The 15615-nt window shown below is 37.5% G+C and overlaps 2 protein-coding genes across 3 annotated transcripts in view; one reads left to right on the top strand and one right to left on the bottom strand.

Annotated features, from left to right (window-relative positions):
* Nucleotides 1-1465: 1465 nt before the first annotated feature.
* On the bottom strand, nt 1466-10856 carry stk3 (serine/threonine kinase 3 (STE20 homolog, yeast)). Its single transcript, XM_056480168.1, has 11 exons — nt 10683-10856; nt 10323-10403; nt 10091-10219; nt 9888-10002; nt 9596-9760; nt 7215-7382; nt 6991-7128; nt 5963-6088; nt 5667-5868; nt 3012-3184; nt 1466-2935 (listed from the first exon to the last, which is right to left on the bottom strand). Exons 1-11 carry the CDS (start codon nt 10703-10705, stop codon nt 2777-2779), a joined length of 1479 nt encoding a protein of 492 aa, XP_056336143.1. The 5' UTR covers nt 10706-10856; the 3' UTR covers nt 1466-2776.
* A 2210-nt stretch (nt 10857-13066) lies between these two features.
* The window catches only part of nt5c1aa (5'-nucleotidase, cytosolic IAa), a 36608-nt gene continuing 34059 nt past the window's right edge, over nt 13067-15615 (top strand). Inside the window, exon 1 of one of the 2 annotated variants that reach the window (XM_056480170.1) lies at nt 13067-13388. In XM_056480170.1, the coding sequence (XP_056336145.1) occupies nt 13266-13388 (123 nt within the window). In that variant the 5' untranslated portion in view covers nt 13067-13265. Of the gene's footprint in view, nt 13413-15615 lie in introns of both variants that reach the window. The other variant, XM_056480169.1, reaches the window with a different exon arrangement.

The following is a 15615-nucleotide window of genomic DNA, read 5'->3' as shown; positions in this document are numbered from 1 at the left end:
AAGATTTAGAAAAAAAAAAAGAATATTCTTTTTCAAATACAAATTTATTACGTCATATATCATTAGAAAACAAGGATGGTCATTTATCAGGCAATAATCTGGCCAGCACATTCAACTTTTCTCAGTCACGATGAAACAACAGCCAAAAGAGGAATCCACTTGGTCTAAAAGCCTTCTTCGATGGTTATGCTCACAATTTATTATGGCAAAGCGGCCGAAATAGGACAAATGAGCTTGGGGATGGGACAAATTATGGACTTTGTTAGTGAGGGGTGGGTCTTTCGAATCACCCGAACCCATCACAAAACAAGCATGAAGACAAAGGAATTGTCTGTAGACCTCAGAGACAGAATTGTCTCGAGGTACAAGGCTGGGGAAGGTTACAGAAACATTTCTGCTGCTCTGAAAGTTCCAATGAGCACAGTGGCCTCCATCATCTGTAAGTGGAAGATGTTTGGAATCAACAGGACTCTTCCTAGAGCTGGCCAGCCATCTAAGCTCAGTAATGGGGGAGAAGGGCCTTAGTCAGGGAGGTGATCAAAACCCAATGGTCACTCTGTCTGAGCTCCAGCACTCTTCTGTGGAGAGAAGAGAACCTTACAGAAGGACAACCATCTGTGCAACAATCCACCAATCAGGCCTGTATGGTAGAGTGGCCAGACAGAAGCCACTCCTTGCCTCGAATTTGCCAAAAGGCATCTGAAGGACTCTTAGACCCTAGGAAACAAAATTTTCTGGTCTGATGAGACTAAAATCGAACTCTTTGGAGTGAATGCCAGACGTTACATTTGGAGAAAACCAGGCGCCGCACATCACCAGGCTAATACCATACCTACAGTAAAGCATGGTGGTGGCAGCATTATGCTGTGGGGATGTTCTTTAGCAGCAGGAACTGAAAAACTAATCAGGATAGAGGGAAAGATGAATGCAGCAATGTACAGAGACATCCTGAATGAAAACCTGCTTCAGAGTGCTCTTGGCCTCAGACTAGGGCGACAGTTCATCCGCAAAGCACACAGCCAAAATATCAATGGAGTGGCTTCACAACAACTCTGTCAATGTCCTTGACTGGACCAGCCAGAGCCCAGACCTAAATCCTGTTGATCATGTCTGGAGAGATGTGAAAATGGCTGTACACCGCCGCTTGCTATCCGACCAGATAGAGCTTGAGAGGTACTGCAAAGAGGAATGGGCAAAAATTCCCAAAGACAGGTGTGCCAAGCTTGTGGCATCATATTCAAAAAGACTTGAGGCTGTAATTGCTGACAAAAGTGCATCAACAAAGTATTGAGCAAAGACTGTGAATACTTATGTACATGTGATTTTTCAGTTTTTAAAAAAATATATATTAGCAACAATTAAAAAAAATTCTAGTACAGGAAAACACAAATTCTTTAATTATATTCTCTGTATATTCCACAACCAAAATGTACTGTTGTTAAATAAAGGTCTACACGCATTTTAGGGAGACAAGTAACAGACCTTTATTCAAACTATGCAGAGTGCAAAAAAATAACATACAATAAGAATAATGCACAATAAATTAGAGTGTTCAGTAAAAATGTGCCTATGTAAATGTCAGAGTATGAAATAAACTGATATAACACAACTGCAGAAAATGTAAGGCATTGGTAACATCCCTAACTATCTTACGAATACGCTTTTGTAAAAAAAAAAAAAAGTGATCAAGTGAAAAAAAAAAAAAATCAACAGACTATACTTCAGAGACATCTTCAGTCCATAATAAGAGTCATTGTGAGACTTTTAAGGTCTATTTAAATCAATTTCTCCTTCTCTTAAAAGATTCAGCAATGTTTGTAGGCCATTCACATTACTCGTATTGTTACATTACTACATCCTTGAGTTACCGTATTGGTATTTGTAGGTATAGAGAGACCCAATAGGCCTAATAATGATGGTACCATAACCATAATCGGAAACGCAAAATCACTGCATTGCAATTCTGTAGAAAGAGAGACAGTTCAAAGCCAAGCAACCCCTGAGATAAAGCGAGAACTTAAGAATGGGGCACAGAAACAGTAGTTCTCACTTCCTCACACAGATATGACCATGAAGCAAACAAAGGGAAGACGTCACACAATAACATTCAGAAAGTGACATTCAGCATAAATAAGCCATGCATATATGTACAAAGCCGTGGACTGATGTTTTCAAAGCTCACTTTGTGCCGAAGAGGGAAAGATTGCAATGGAATGGGAAGCATTTCTCTTTCTCTTAAACTTGATTCCAGTAAAGACGTCGTACATTCTCTACTGTAACATGGTCCCATATTATCCGAATACCAACTTATAGCTTGTTGATGCAAACTTCGAAACGAGGGTTAACACGCGCTCTAAGGCATTCTCTACGTTTGATTGTCTTTGGTTTAGTAATCCATTCACACCTAAAAAGTCCAACCAGCATTTCGTATGAATCCAGCCACAAAATCTTCACAGTAATTTTTCAACTTTGTCTGATTTACAGTAATATGAAAGTATTAACCACTGATGCCGAAATGGCTGAATCGGAAATTAAAGAGCAACTGAAATGTCTAAATTTTTTAATAATAATACGGTGAGACTGATTAAGATTGTGTATGATTTTAAATTCAACTAATGTTAATGATCTTTGAGTTCTAACAAACAATTAGGAAAAGTGATTTTAATGTGTCCACTGGGAGCTTCTTCAAATGTACAAACAGCAGGAGTGTAGAGTAAGATGCAGATCAGTACAAAGATTAAACACATTAGATCTCTCTTCCAAGCTTCAGCAATGGTTAGAAGTTCTGCTGCCGGCGTTTCTTCGCGTCCATGGCGTCTAGAATGGGTTGCCTCTTGGCCGTGTAGCGCTGTCGCAGCTCTTCGATCTCTCGCTCCATCATGGGGTCCAGAGCAGTAAGGCGCATTTGGAGCTCCTCGAAATCGAGGTTTTTCAGCTGCGTAGACAGAAACAAATGTCATTTTTGTACGTGAAACTTGAACACAAATTAAGACAACTCTTATGGCACTTACGAAATCGAAATCTCCATCTTGAGGCACTTTCCAGTTATCAGGGAAAGCGGTCTTGGAGATTAAACACGGGTCCTGCTGGTTGTGATTGAATCCTTCTTGTGCTTTGTTCGAGTCCTGCTTGTCAAAGTAGTCCATGAAAGATGGACGCTGGATTTGTTGAGATGTAGGATTTCCTGTTCAGAGGATAGAACATCAGATTAGTTAGCTCTCAAAGTAGCACGAAAATGGGATGATCAAAACATTTCAACCTTCAGTGAATCATTTTAAAAACAACAACAATTTGTTAGCTAATGCATGCTAGGTTCAGACTACACAATATCAGCCTGATCTTTTGGTGACACGATCGTAAATGACAGTGAATAGAACAGAAAACTCATAGAATCCTGTTTTATCTGGTATACTGTGTCCTCGTGGACAACGACCAACATAGTCACTAATTCCACTTTCTTGATAACATCACAAACAACCTATCAAAGACAGCAAGGCATTAGTGGTCGAAATGCACTATCTGCGTTTTCACTCCTAGTGTGATGCTAAAGGTTTTTTATTGTATGCTAACCCGACATAACTTCAACAATGGCATTTGGTAACATTAACAAATATTGTGTATGTAGTAAAAATATAGTGTTAACAATAGTTCAGCGTTTACTCACCCTCGGGATTTTCCCAACATGTATGAGATTCTTTTTTCTGTTTCAGATATTTGGGAAGAAATTTTGAAGTATCTTAGAAACATTTATTTCAATTGATTTCCACTGAAAGTCAATGGCTTTCAGCTTCTCAGCAGTCTTTAATATATCCTTGTGTTGAACAGAAAAAAGAAACTCAAACCATTTTGGAATAAGTGGAAGGAAGTGGAGTAAATGATGACAGAATTGTAATTTTTTAGTGTTCTCACCCTTATGAGTCATATTGAAATCTAAAAATGTTTTGGTGAATATTGGAATAATTATTATTATACATGATTAATCTGATTCAAATGTTCTCGCGATCATTACATAAATGAAACCCCCTCTCATGAGATCAACCAATAGCCAACCACAACCCTCCATCCAATCCAACTCAAACAAAAATCAAGCCCTGCCCTACATTTTATCAAGACACACACTAGGATCCATACAGAAGAGCTCATCTCTGTGCCCTTGCCCCTTTAGCTTGTCCCTTTAAAGGGATTAGAGCATGGGGATGAGCTCTTCTGAATTGAGTGCAGTGTGACACCAAACAACTACCCTGCGTTTTGGTTTGGAACAATAATTTAATATGGCGGCTATGAATTTTGCACTCTGAAGTGCTCTTCAGAGGGCAAAATACAGCGGTCCTACTTTATTCGTGGGAGTTACATTCTAAAAATAACCCACAATAGGCAAAATCCAAAAGTTGTCCACTTTATTTTTTACAATTGCCATAGATGCTTTAAGGCTGCAAAACCCCTCACTACACACTTTATACACTGTTCTCAGACAGGCATTAACATTTTCACACTTTACTCTTGTTTAAACACTCTCAAAGTTCAAACCATCATGACAAAATAAGTCCAGTATTATAAAATGAAACCAAAGATCAAAACCATTTGATCTTCATTTATTTATTCCATAATGGCGGCCTACATCCGCATAACTTCTACCTTCCTTTAGCATGTCCAGAAGTTCAACTTTTTGTGCGATGGTTAGCATCTTCCTCTGCCTTTTGGGTGCTAATGCAGGTGCCTTTGACGGTGCAGAATGTTTTGTCAAAATTGTGGGGAGAACACTTGTAAACATGCAGTACAGCAATTCAGAGTTACACTGCTAGCGATCAAAGCTTTATGCAAATTTGGCAAGCTGAACGCATTCTGCACTGAACAGGAGACACAGCACGGAGATTGATTGACAGTGATCTACAGCCAATCAGAAAGCAGAACACAATGCGCTAATCAGGACGCAGAACACAATACGCTGTAGAAAAAAAGCATGTCAAGTTGCAAGAAAAAAAATCTGCGAAATTGCAAGAACAAGAAAAGAACTGCGTTATAGCAAGGGACCACTGTATCCCATTCAGAATGCACTGACATTTTCGCTCCTATATGAATCAAAAACACTATAGAGTTCTCACTCTTTCATAAACAGTAGATTCAAGGACTTTAAAGTATTATTCATTTCAAATCAAGCACATTTCTTAATTCCCCCAGCATATGTAGCGCTCGTTACTGTACTTAACATTTAAGTTATACTTAACATTTACATTAAAATGTCAGAGTAATGATCACTTTAAAAAAAATACTGTTTTACACAGTCATGTTTAAAGAACTTTAATAAAATATATTGAATTCAATACTGTAATATTCAAATATGGTTTCTGAAATATCAATAAAAGGTGCATTATTTGTCATAGTTCTTGTACAATATTTAAATTTAACATTTTTAAATTAATATTTTTTTAGTTCTAACAGCAGTATAGTACAATTGCTAAAATAACACCATAAGCTAATTTCATGTCAAATTTAATTCAAACACTTTCAAGAACCTATGTTTGTTTTTAAGTACTTTTCAGGCTTTGAATCCATATGTCTGAAATTAATTTACTTTCAAGATATGTGTGAAGCCTGACACTATCACTATTTTGTCTTCACCATTATGCTAAATATCTTATCAAAAAGAAAAAGGCTTAAGCGCTCACTCCTCATTGATCCAAGATCTTCCTCTTCTTCCTCATCATCGCTGTTGATGACCATAGTGCCCAGGTTAGACTCCAGCATGGTGCTGCCATGCTCAATCATGGTCTGAGCCCCGTCACTCATGGTGCCTGTGGCTCTCATGGTGCCAGCGCTCTCAGAACCAGACTTTACCATGGTGTGGGAATCAACTTCCACTTCCTCCTCCTGCAAAAGCCAGTCACATTCAATATTAGCTAAAACACAAATGCTTTGCTCATCGTAAACCAAACTAATATGCAACGCCAGCGAATTCTCTCACCGAGTTCTCATCGTCCTCCTCCAGCTCTCTCTGCTGCTCCTGCTGTCTCTTGGCCTTCATATCCATTGCCTCTGTGATCAGGTCGCGCAGGATGGAGACCGGTTTAGCACTGATTATAAACGGATGCTGCAGGAGACAAAATGTGAAGCGTATGAATTTTTTATAATCATGGTTAGTTTTTGTTTGTTTATTTATTGCCACATCAAGTTATCACCACTTAGTGGCAAGATAAATACAGATTTTGTGCAGATTTTGTGTGATACGAACATTTAGAAATGAAACTAAATAGACCGTTATTGTTCAATTTTATGGTTATTCGTAATATGAAATGTAATCGTGAGCTTGGCAAGTAGTTTGGGAGAAATTGATGTTTCCCCAATTCAAACAGAATGCCAGAGCATACCGCCCGAGAGGTGTTTCAAAGATGGCCGCTGAGTAAAATGACTTGCCTTAAAGGGACTTTGCCTTCGTCAATGTAAATTAATATTAGCTGCTTCAGTCCAACATGTACATTATCAGGATGATGAAGATAAAATCAAGATGGACATTTCAGCAAGACAATGATCCAAAACACGGCCAAGGAAACTCTCAAATGCTATCTGACTTGAATCCAATAGAAAATACAAAATAAAAGATCAGATTTGATAGACGATACCCACAGAACTTAAGATTATTATGCTCTGTTGAAGTCTGTGAAAACCTCACACCCGAGCAACTAATGTGACTTCATTCTCTATATGAGAGGCGTCTTTAAGCTTCCATCACCAAAATGCCTTTTAAAAAAAGTATTAAACACGTTTCAGTAGTTTCTTTAGTAACTTTCTCCATGTGTCATTTCATTGTCATTACACATAACTCATTTTTTTTAGTTATGTTTTATTTTTATGTTTGTACCGATTGGGTTTTTAACCAAAATCTGGTTCAATTCCATGTCAATAGCTTCTTTAGAAATATTATTCCCAGGAAAAGAAACATGACGTGTTCACATCTTATTTCCCCCCGCTGTATGTGGTTCTTCGTTTTCACACCTGCAGCAGTTGAGTTGCCGTCGCTCTCTGTTCTGGGTTCTTCACCAAACATTTCTTCACAAAATCTGTGAAATCGTCGCTCCAATGTTCTGGCTTGCGGAACGTGGGTGGAGGATTTGTGGGAATCATAAAAATAGCCTGATGACAGAAAAAAACAGATATAGTCCTCATCATCCTGCTCAAAATTTTTAAGTCATAGACTCCTCTCAGTGTCTTCCACTCACTCTCATTGGATGGATGTCCGCATACGGAGGCTTTCCTTCAGCCATTTCTATGGATGTGATGCCCAGAGACCAGATATCTGCCACACAGTTGTATCCGATTTCTTGGATTACTTCAGGCGCCATCCAGAAGGGTGTTCCTATAACTGTGTTCCTCTTGGCCATTGTGTCCTTGTGTGGTTAATATAAACAAACAGGATTACAATGATTCATGGTACATATACAGGTGGCTTGGAGATTAAATAAATGACTGTCGATGAGAGAAAAAGTTTTGAATTCCGTCATGTAAGGGTCTGAGATACAGAGTACAGAGATTTCTGAGATACAAAAAACACATTGATGGAATTGAAAGAGTTTGAGAAAGAAAACTCACATATTTCATTGGTTTACAAAAAAGTAACTGTCAAAGATGTAAAATAGTACAAATGTAACTGTAAAACTTTACCTTAAGAAAGTTTTATGATTTCAACAGCAAGCTTTAAGCTGAATTAAATTTAGCCAATAAAATATAAAAGAAATCAGAAAAAAATCCTTTGAACGCTTATGTTTAAATGCATTTTATTAGCTCTGTAAACAATATATTTCGTAATTAAAATGATGTTTTTTTAGGAAAAAAAGTAAAATTACATTTTAATGGATGTTCTGAACGAGCATTATCTAAGCTTTTTTATTCAAATATATTATTATTGAACGTTTTTAGTGCAAAAACATGTCAGAAATTAACATTGAGTAGTCAAAGCCAAAGCCAAAATACTAAATTTAACCCAAAACTATAATTCATGCATTTCCATGCATGTTAAATGATATTATATGAATGTTAAATTTGAGATGCACCGATATGGATTTTTTAGCCAATATCGATAACAGATAACTAAAGATTTGGAGGCCGATAACCGATATATTAGCCGATAAATATCTCAAAATGTTATTATTTTTATATAGAGAACAACTGATTTTATTTTAAAAAGTTTGAACTGATCTTAAGGCTCACACTGTGTGATTTTTATTTTAATTTTTAATAATCCTGAACAATTGTAGCATGTCAGACTGCACGAACATGGCTCTCATGCCACACTGCAAGATCTCAGCTGTCATAAAGTCAGACTGAACGACAATGAAGACGCACCAAACACGAAAGAAAATGCCCCCGGAGTTTGACGTCATCCACCTTTGACACTTTCACTATCCTGCATTCTGAAATGATTCCTCGCAGCAAACGTAAACAATCTATAGCAGCGATTTTGCACAAGACGTGTCTCAATAATAAAACCAGGAAGTAAAAAACCTGTTTTGACATTTCCCCGCGGTCGTTTAAATTGTCGCATGGATTTTGTCATCAAATTCAGAGCTCCTATTGGTGCTTGGATTGACGCTCATCGCAGCTGTTGTCAAACTGCAGAAAAGTGTCTGAAATCTTCGGACAGCACCAGAACTTCATCTGAGGAAACATCTGATCACAACAGGCTTTAAGCAGCTGTCAATGAACATGTCAAACCAACGATCAAATATCACCGAATTAGCCTAGGAGATTTCAGGAATCTTTTAGGATTTCTCAAATTTGTCTCAAATGACAAAATCGTGGCTGAAATCTCACAGTGTGAGCAGGGCTTTATGAACTGAACAGCCTACTCAAAGCAAAAAAAGCAATAATTTAAAGATTGCAAGGTGATTATATAGACCTATAGTCATGATTTTACATAAATCAGCATGCCAAAAATAAATCATTTTCTTTTCTTCGCAAAGCAAATGAACATGCAACTAGACTGTTGCATTAAAACAATAGGTTAAATAAAATCAAACTGAATACAATCTTACGTCAACAACACATGGCAAGCAACGATATAGAGTTGATAATAACAAATAATCATATTAGATTACAAACAACCCAACGAGTTGTTCAGCACGCGTGCATCGCTGCTATTATATTTACACAGTTAATATTTTTCCTGAGGCGATTTAAGCCAAAATATGTAATGGCACTCTATCAAGCATATGTACACTGATAAGGAATATGGTTACTTACTGAGTTATTAGCGCACAGTAATACCACACAAAGGAAGGACGGACTTTGAAGGAATAAACAATGTGAGGAAAGCTCCGTTATAGTGCACTGGACAAGTCTGAACAAGGTCGACGCATGCATGCGAGAGGCAGGCAGTTCTGTACTCTATCGGCTTAAAGATATCGGCCTAATTTTGATATCGAATTAATAACGATAACATTAAAAGTTTTATCATTTATCGGCCGATATTGATATGGCCGCTGATATATTGTGCATCCATAGTTAAATTACTTATATCAATGTATTTACTTTAATATAATTTATTTCTAACAAATAAAACCACATAAATCTATGCAATCTAGCAGGTAGATTAAAAACTCACGGTAAGTTGTCCAGCTACTCCGAAATCAGCTAGTTTAGCATGGCCTTCAGTGTTGAGGAGAATATTCCCGGCTTTGATGTCCCTGTGGATTTTCCTCATAAAATGAAGATATTCCAGACCTTTCAGTGTGGATTTGAGGACCGTGGCAATCTCCTCCTCAGTAAGCTTGTCAAGCAAGAAAAAAGTCCATGTTATGAGGCTGTATTGATCCATCAGTAGATCTTAAATATAATAATCTAATTTATATTATAGTGATGATGCTTCATAATGCAATCATAGTATTTTTATTCACCGTTTTGTTGCGGAGTCTAATAATATCAGACACAGATCCAGCGCCACAGTACTCCATCACAATCCACAGATCTGTGTTTTTGAAATAGCTGCCATAGTACTTCACCACATATGGGCTGTTAAAACACAATGAGGAATCAAAACGTTAGGAATTATTTCACACAGTATGTAATAAGTACATATTAACTGAATAGGCTGTTTTACCTGTCACATTGCTGCATTATGGAGATCTCTTTGATGATCTCTTGCAGGTCTGATTCAACAGGAACCTGTTTAATGGCCACAACCTGGCCTGATTCCTTGTGAATGGCTTTAAAAACACTGCCATATGATCTGAAGCGAAATGCATTTGAAATGTAGAAGTGTCAAACAAAACATATGCGTAAACATATACATTTTCACTTTTAAGTATGTTGGCGATTATTATGCTACCCACCCTTCTCCAAGCTTTTCAAGAACATCAAACACCTCCTCTGGCTGCTTGGTAAGACTGTCTTCACTGAGTTTCTTCAGCTTACTGTTGATCGAAACAATCGTACTTTATTAAATGCATAAACCTTAAAGGATCCAACACTAGCAGTCATAACGTAAAACTAGAATCTACAATATAACAAGACAACAGGAAGCCACACTACGTTTAAGTGTTAATCTTGTAGTTATAAATACGAGAATCAAAATATAATCCACACGATCTTTTATAGTTCGTTCGGCGATCTGAAGTGTCAGTTTCGTTGCTCAGATGAGGCCTGTAAATATTAGCTTAGCTGTTAACTGGTTAGCCAAGCTAGTGACTTACTTTTTGGGCACAGAATGCTCCATTTTTGTTATTCAGATAAAAAGATAATTTACGAAAAAAATTTAAAAGTTTGTTTGCTCAAAACCTAAGGAAAAGAGCAATAACGCATGTTTTGTTTGGAGTTTAAGGAAGCACTGCTATGTCTTTCCGTGCCGCTGCTAACAACGATGTGAAGCTAGCTGACGTGTGTAATTTTCCGTGATAAACGACTCGTCAAAGTAAAAGTCCCACGAACTCCGTATTTTGCTGTGTGAAACTCTACAAAATTTGTTATTCATAACATTATACAACTTTGAAATTGTATGTTTGGGAAATAAAAGAGTTGGTTTGACGACCAATTGAGTGTAGCTTTGAACGGAGTTTGCCTACTTTATTTTAAGAACTATACAAATTAACGAACAAACTAACTGAGAAATACTTACGTACATCCTCTCAGTTTTATCCTCTTAATATTATCTTCTGGTTTTTATTGAGAAGTATAAACAACAAAACACTAGGAATGGGACGATAACCGGTTTCAAGGTTTACAATTTGGAAAAGTCAAGGTTTTAAAACCTTGTTTTCTGTTTAAATCTGTTATACTGTTCCTAGGGTATATTTAAGATTTTTATTTTATATTTTTACATGTTTTTTTTTTACAGCTATTTTATTTAGTTTTTTTTTAGGGCAACAATATTTTCAGCAGAAAAGGAAGCTCTACAGCAAAAGCTACTGGTCCAAATTATTTTAAATGTTTCTTAAAAATATTTTGTGTTCAATGAGGGGAAAAGATGTTGTTTTTTACTCAGACATTTTAAAAGAACTTATTTTGAAGCAGTAATCACAATACCGTGATATCGTGAAACTATATTTTTATCGAAGGTTATCATACCATCAGAATCTTTTACCGGCCCATGCCTACATCACACATATGCTGAGTCTCTTCATTCAATTCATCTTTTGCTTTTTACAATGTAGATTGTGCCAAACAGCTTCACATAAGAAAAATAGAATAAAAAGCCAATCTTTCAGATTGTGGATTCCAGCATATAAACAGGCAGGAGAGTACTGATTGTGTAGTTCCAGTTTAATTAAAACTGAGTCAGTTCAGTTATACAAATGTCAGAAGTGTGGACAGTCACAGAACTCTACCAACTGATGGAAATGCAGAACAAACCTAGGGAGAAACCAGGCTCGCTGAGGTGACCAGTTTTTCCTCTAACCAAATGTAAAAGGGCAAAGCTGCAGTCTATGAGCATCCATTGTGGAGAGGGTCCAGGTCGATATTCAGGTGTTCAGAGTAGCCGACAGGATCAATGCAGAGATTCGTCTGTCACTGCAGGAACCCTGCGCTCTTGACTCAACGACCACAACAAACATCTTCTAAAAATACGGGCTGGATCCATGATTATGTGAACCTTGGGATAAGTAGAAACAGACAGCCATGAGCATGAAGATGTCTTTTTGGGAAGTATTTCCAGCTCCACTTGCCCTGATTAATGCAGCCTAACAATCCTTTTAGAAGATTAAGATTTCAGATGAATGCATTCATATTTTCTAGTGCAAAGAGTCTTAGTAGTCTAGATTTAAACGGACATGATTAAAGACAAAACTTATTGTATTTATTTGAGCATAGATGATGCAGTTCCTCCTACAGCCGCCAGAGGGAGGACAGTGTGGATAATATTGTGTCCCTCGTGGCCCCAGGCTGTTGTCAGGACTGCAAGTAACCAGCCAATCTCTGGCAAGGTCCTGCATGGAGTTGAAGCGCTGCCTGGCAACTGATTATTGGGTTAAGGGCTGTTTCAACCCATTATACTGGCATCAGGGGGACAGTGAGGAGAAACAACGGTCGAGTTTGTGTTTCTATCTATCTGTCTATGTGTCTGTCTGTCTGTCTGTCTGTCCGTCCATCCATCCGTCCGTCCACCCACCCACCCATCCATCCATCCATCCATCCATCCATCCATCCATCCATCCATCCATCCATCCATCCATCCATCCATCCATCCATCCATCTATCTATCTATCTATCTATCTATCTATCTATCTATCTATCTATCTATCTATCTATCTATCTATCTATCTATCTATCTATCTATCTATCTATCTATCTATCTATCTATCTATATGGGCTGCTTTCTACAGGGCAAATACTGTATGTGTATAGACTGGGAAGGACAGCTGTCAGGGAAACCCATTACTCATTGGCTGAAAGCTGCTGATCCTATCAGAATATGTAATATTGCGTTCTGTTGACTGAGAGCACATGCGGATTGCCGATAGCATGATACAGAGGAAAGGGGAGTAGGACAGTATGTGCATGAGCGAGGGATAAATGGGGAGGGAAAAAGAGCGAGAGGGAGAGAGAGAGCGAGAGAGAGAGAGAGAAGGGGTTAGATATCAACACATACCGCGTCACAGCAGCAGATTGCAGGCAGAGCAGAGAGGATATAGACAACCAGAGCACTCAGTCATTAGACACTGAAGCAGGAATACAGCATTGGGGAAATACACTGAGTGTGTGCATGAGAGCAGAGGCAACAGCACGGTGTGAAGCAGCTCTGGATCACAGTGTGCCATTGATGACAAGAGTTGGGAAGAATGAGTCTTGACCCTGTTCAGGTCATGAAGGGCCAAGACCCCATCCCCAACACTTGCCCGTCGGCCTCAAATGGGGATACCAAAGCATCCTGGGAGGACAGCAGCAAGGATATGCTTGAAAATGTAGGTTCGAAGAAGCCCAAATCAGTAAGTGATGTTTTCCATCAGTTTGCATTTCATTTGTGATGCCATTTTCCTATTGCTTTTGTCCTATTTATTGGCGAATTCAGACCTTTGGTGGTGTGAATTGCTTACATACAGTAGTCCACGTGTATGTGTGTGTTGAATCACTTTTTCCACTCTGACACCTGGATTTTGTTAAAGCGTGGTGTAATTATGTGAAATATGATTATAAGTACCTGTATAGAGGAGTATTGGCTTTCATGTTGTAATGTCTGGTTGTGGTGTCAGTGTTTATAAGCCAGAAACAGAACAGGTTTCATGGGAAAGGAGGGGCTGATGGCATTATTAGGTAACAGTCCTAATGTAAGGAGATAATGCCATCTGAGGTGCAGCAGGTGCAGTTCAATTTAAGTCGTCCACTGCTTATTTAGACTCTTACTAACACCGCCATAAAGATATGGAAATACCATCTGTCATATGCAGTGGGGAATAAAAATAATTATATTGCTTCCAAGGACAGATTTTTACGCACAGATTTTCGTGCATTAGAAAACTTTTACATGGACTTTGACAGGCTCTTTTAGTGTGCGCAACAGGCAGCTGGTCAACACCATGTGTATAATTCCTCTCTCTGCGGTAGCCTTTAGCTCTATACTTACTCTGAGCGTCACTGGCCTTTTCCAGATCTATTAATAACCCGCAATGCCGTTCTCCTCTTTGTTATCCTCTTGTATTCTCCCATTTCCAACACTTGCACTGCTTGCCCCAGACTGACCCAGCACTGAATCATGGCTCTGGTTCGCTGCAGCGTGTAGTTAGTGGGTATATAAAGTCATCACCCTAAAGTTTGTCACTTTCACCCATGACCTGCACTGAAATTCTAATCAAATATCTTATACTCCAGTGACTCTGTGTCAGTACGTTTAAATTTCCGGTAGAATCTACAGTTACTTATTGGGAGCAGTTTGCCAGTAACTTACTGTAAATCAGTTACAGCAAAAATACTGTATTTACATTTGCAGTACCATTTATGTTGCTGTATATGTATTTAGAGTATTGTATATGTTTACTGTAAAATATACAGTAATTTTCACTATGCAACTTTAAAATACAGTAACATACTGCATAACTGTCCTACAATACAATTCAGTTTATATTACAGTTCAGTTCACCAGTAATTTAATGTCAATCAATTACAGCAAAAATACTGTATTTACATTAACGGCACCATTTATCTTGCTCTATGTATGTACAGTATTGTATATATTTACTGTAAAATACACAGTCATTTTTACAATGCATCTTTAAAATACATTAAAATACTGCATTACTATCCTATAGTTCAGTTCGCCAGTAACTTACTGTCAATCACTTACAGTAAAAATACTGTATTTACATTCATGGCATAATTTATGTTGCTGTATATTTATTTACAGTATTGTATATGCTTATTGTAAAATACACAGTAATTCTTTTACATTGCATCTTTAAAATACAGTAACATACCGCATAACTGTTTTATAATAAATTCAGTTCATATTACAGTTTGGTTCGCCAGTAACTTACAGCCAATCAATTACAGCAAAAATACTGTATTTACATTGACAGCATTATTTATCTTGCTGTATATGCATATACAGAATTGTATGTATATATTTACTGTAAAATATACAGTAATTTTCACAATGCTACTTAAAGTAAATACAGTAACACTTAAATACAGTAACATACTGTATAACTGTCCTACTGTTAAATACGGTTCATATTACAGTTAAATACTGTGTCATTTACAAAAATTGTTAACAGTGTAGTTCATCCAAAATTGTTAATGTGTCTTATAGGCCATTAGAAAAGTACGTGACTTAAACGTAATTATTTTTCCGTTTTGTCAGTTCAGTGGCTAATTCAAATGACTTCAGTTCAGTTGTACGAAAATGTAAGATTTTTAACATGAGACGTGTCAGACACCACCCCTAAACTTAATCGTCATTGGGAGATGAGCAAATCACGCTATAATATTTGAACGAGATCCTACAAATTCAAAAGAATTAGCCACTAAATCAAAAGAAGTTGCGAATTGGCATGAGATAGCGTTGGACTTAAAGAAGATTTTTTAGCTGAAACTGATTAAAGTCTAGATGGCATAGAGCTGCAGTCACTCACATCAATGTAGCATGAAATTTCTTGACACTGTACAACCATAATTAATATTTTTACATTACTGTGA

Source organism: Danio aesculapii, chromosome 19, assembly GCF_903798145.1.
Source record: "Danio aesculapii chromosome 19, fDanAes4.1, whole genome shotgun sequence".
Classification (NCBI taxonomy): Eukaryota; Metazoa; Chordata; class Actinopteri; order Cypriniformes; family Danionidae; genus Danio; species Danio aesculapii.
The sequence above is the reverse complement of the archived record's forward strand: the minus strand, read 5'-3'. Positions and strand labels throughout refer to the sequence as shown.

What these genes read in the sequence shown, in the direction of transcription:
- stk3 (XM_056480168.1), bottom strand. Translation starts at nt 10,705, where the DNA reads ATGGAGCATTCTGTGCCCAAAAA. An exon ending in CTTGAAAAGCTTGGAGAAGG is followed by an intron (nt 10,220 to 10,322) that starts GTGGGTAGCATA and finishes ATTTCGCTTCAG; the next exon opens with ATCATATGGCAGTGTTTTTA. An exon ending in AAGATGGAGATTTCGATTTC is followed by an intron (nt 2,936 to 3,011) that starts GTAAGTGCCATA and finishes CTGTCTACGCAG; the next exon opens with CTGAAAAACCTCGATTTCGA.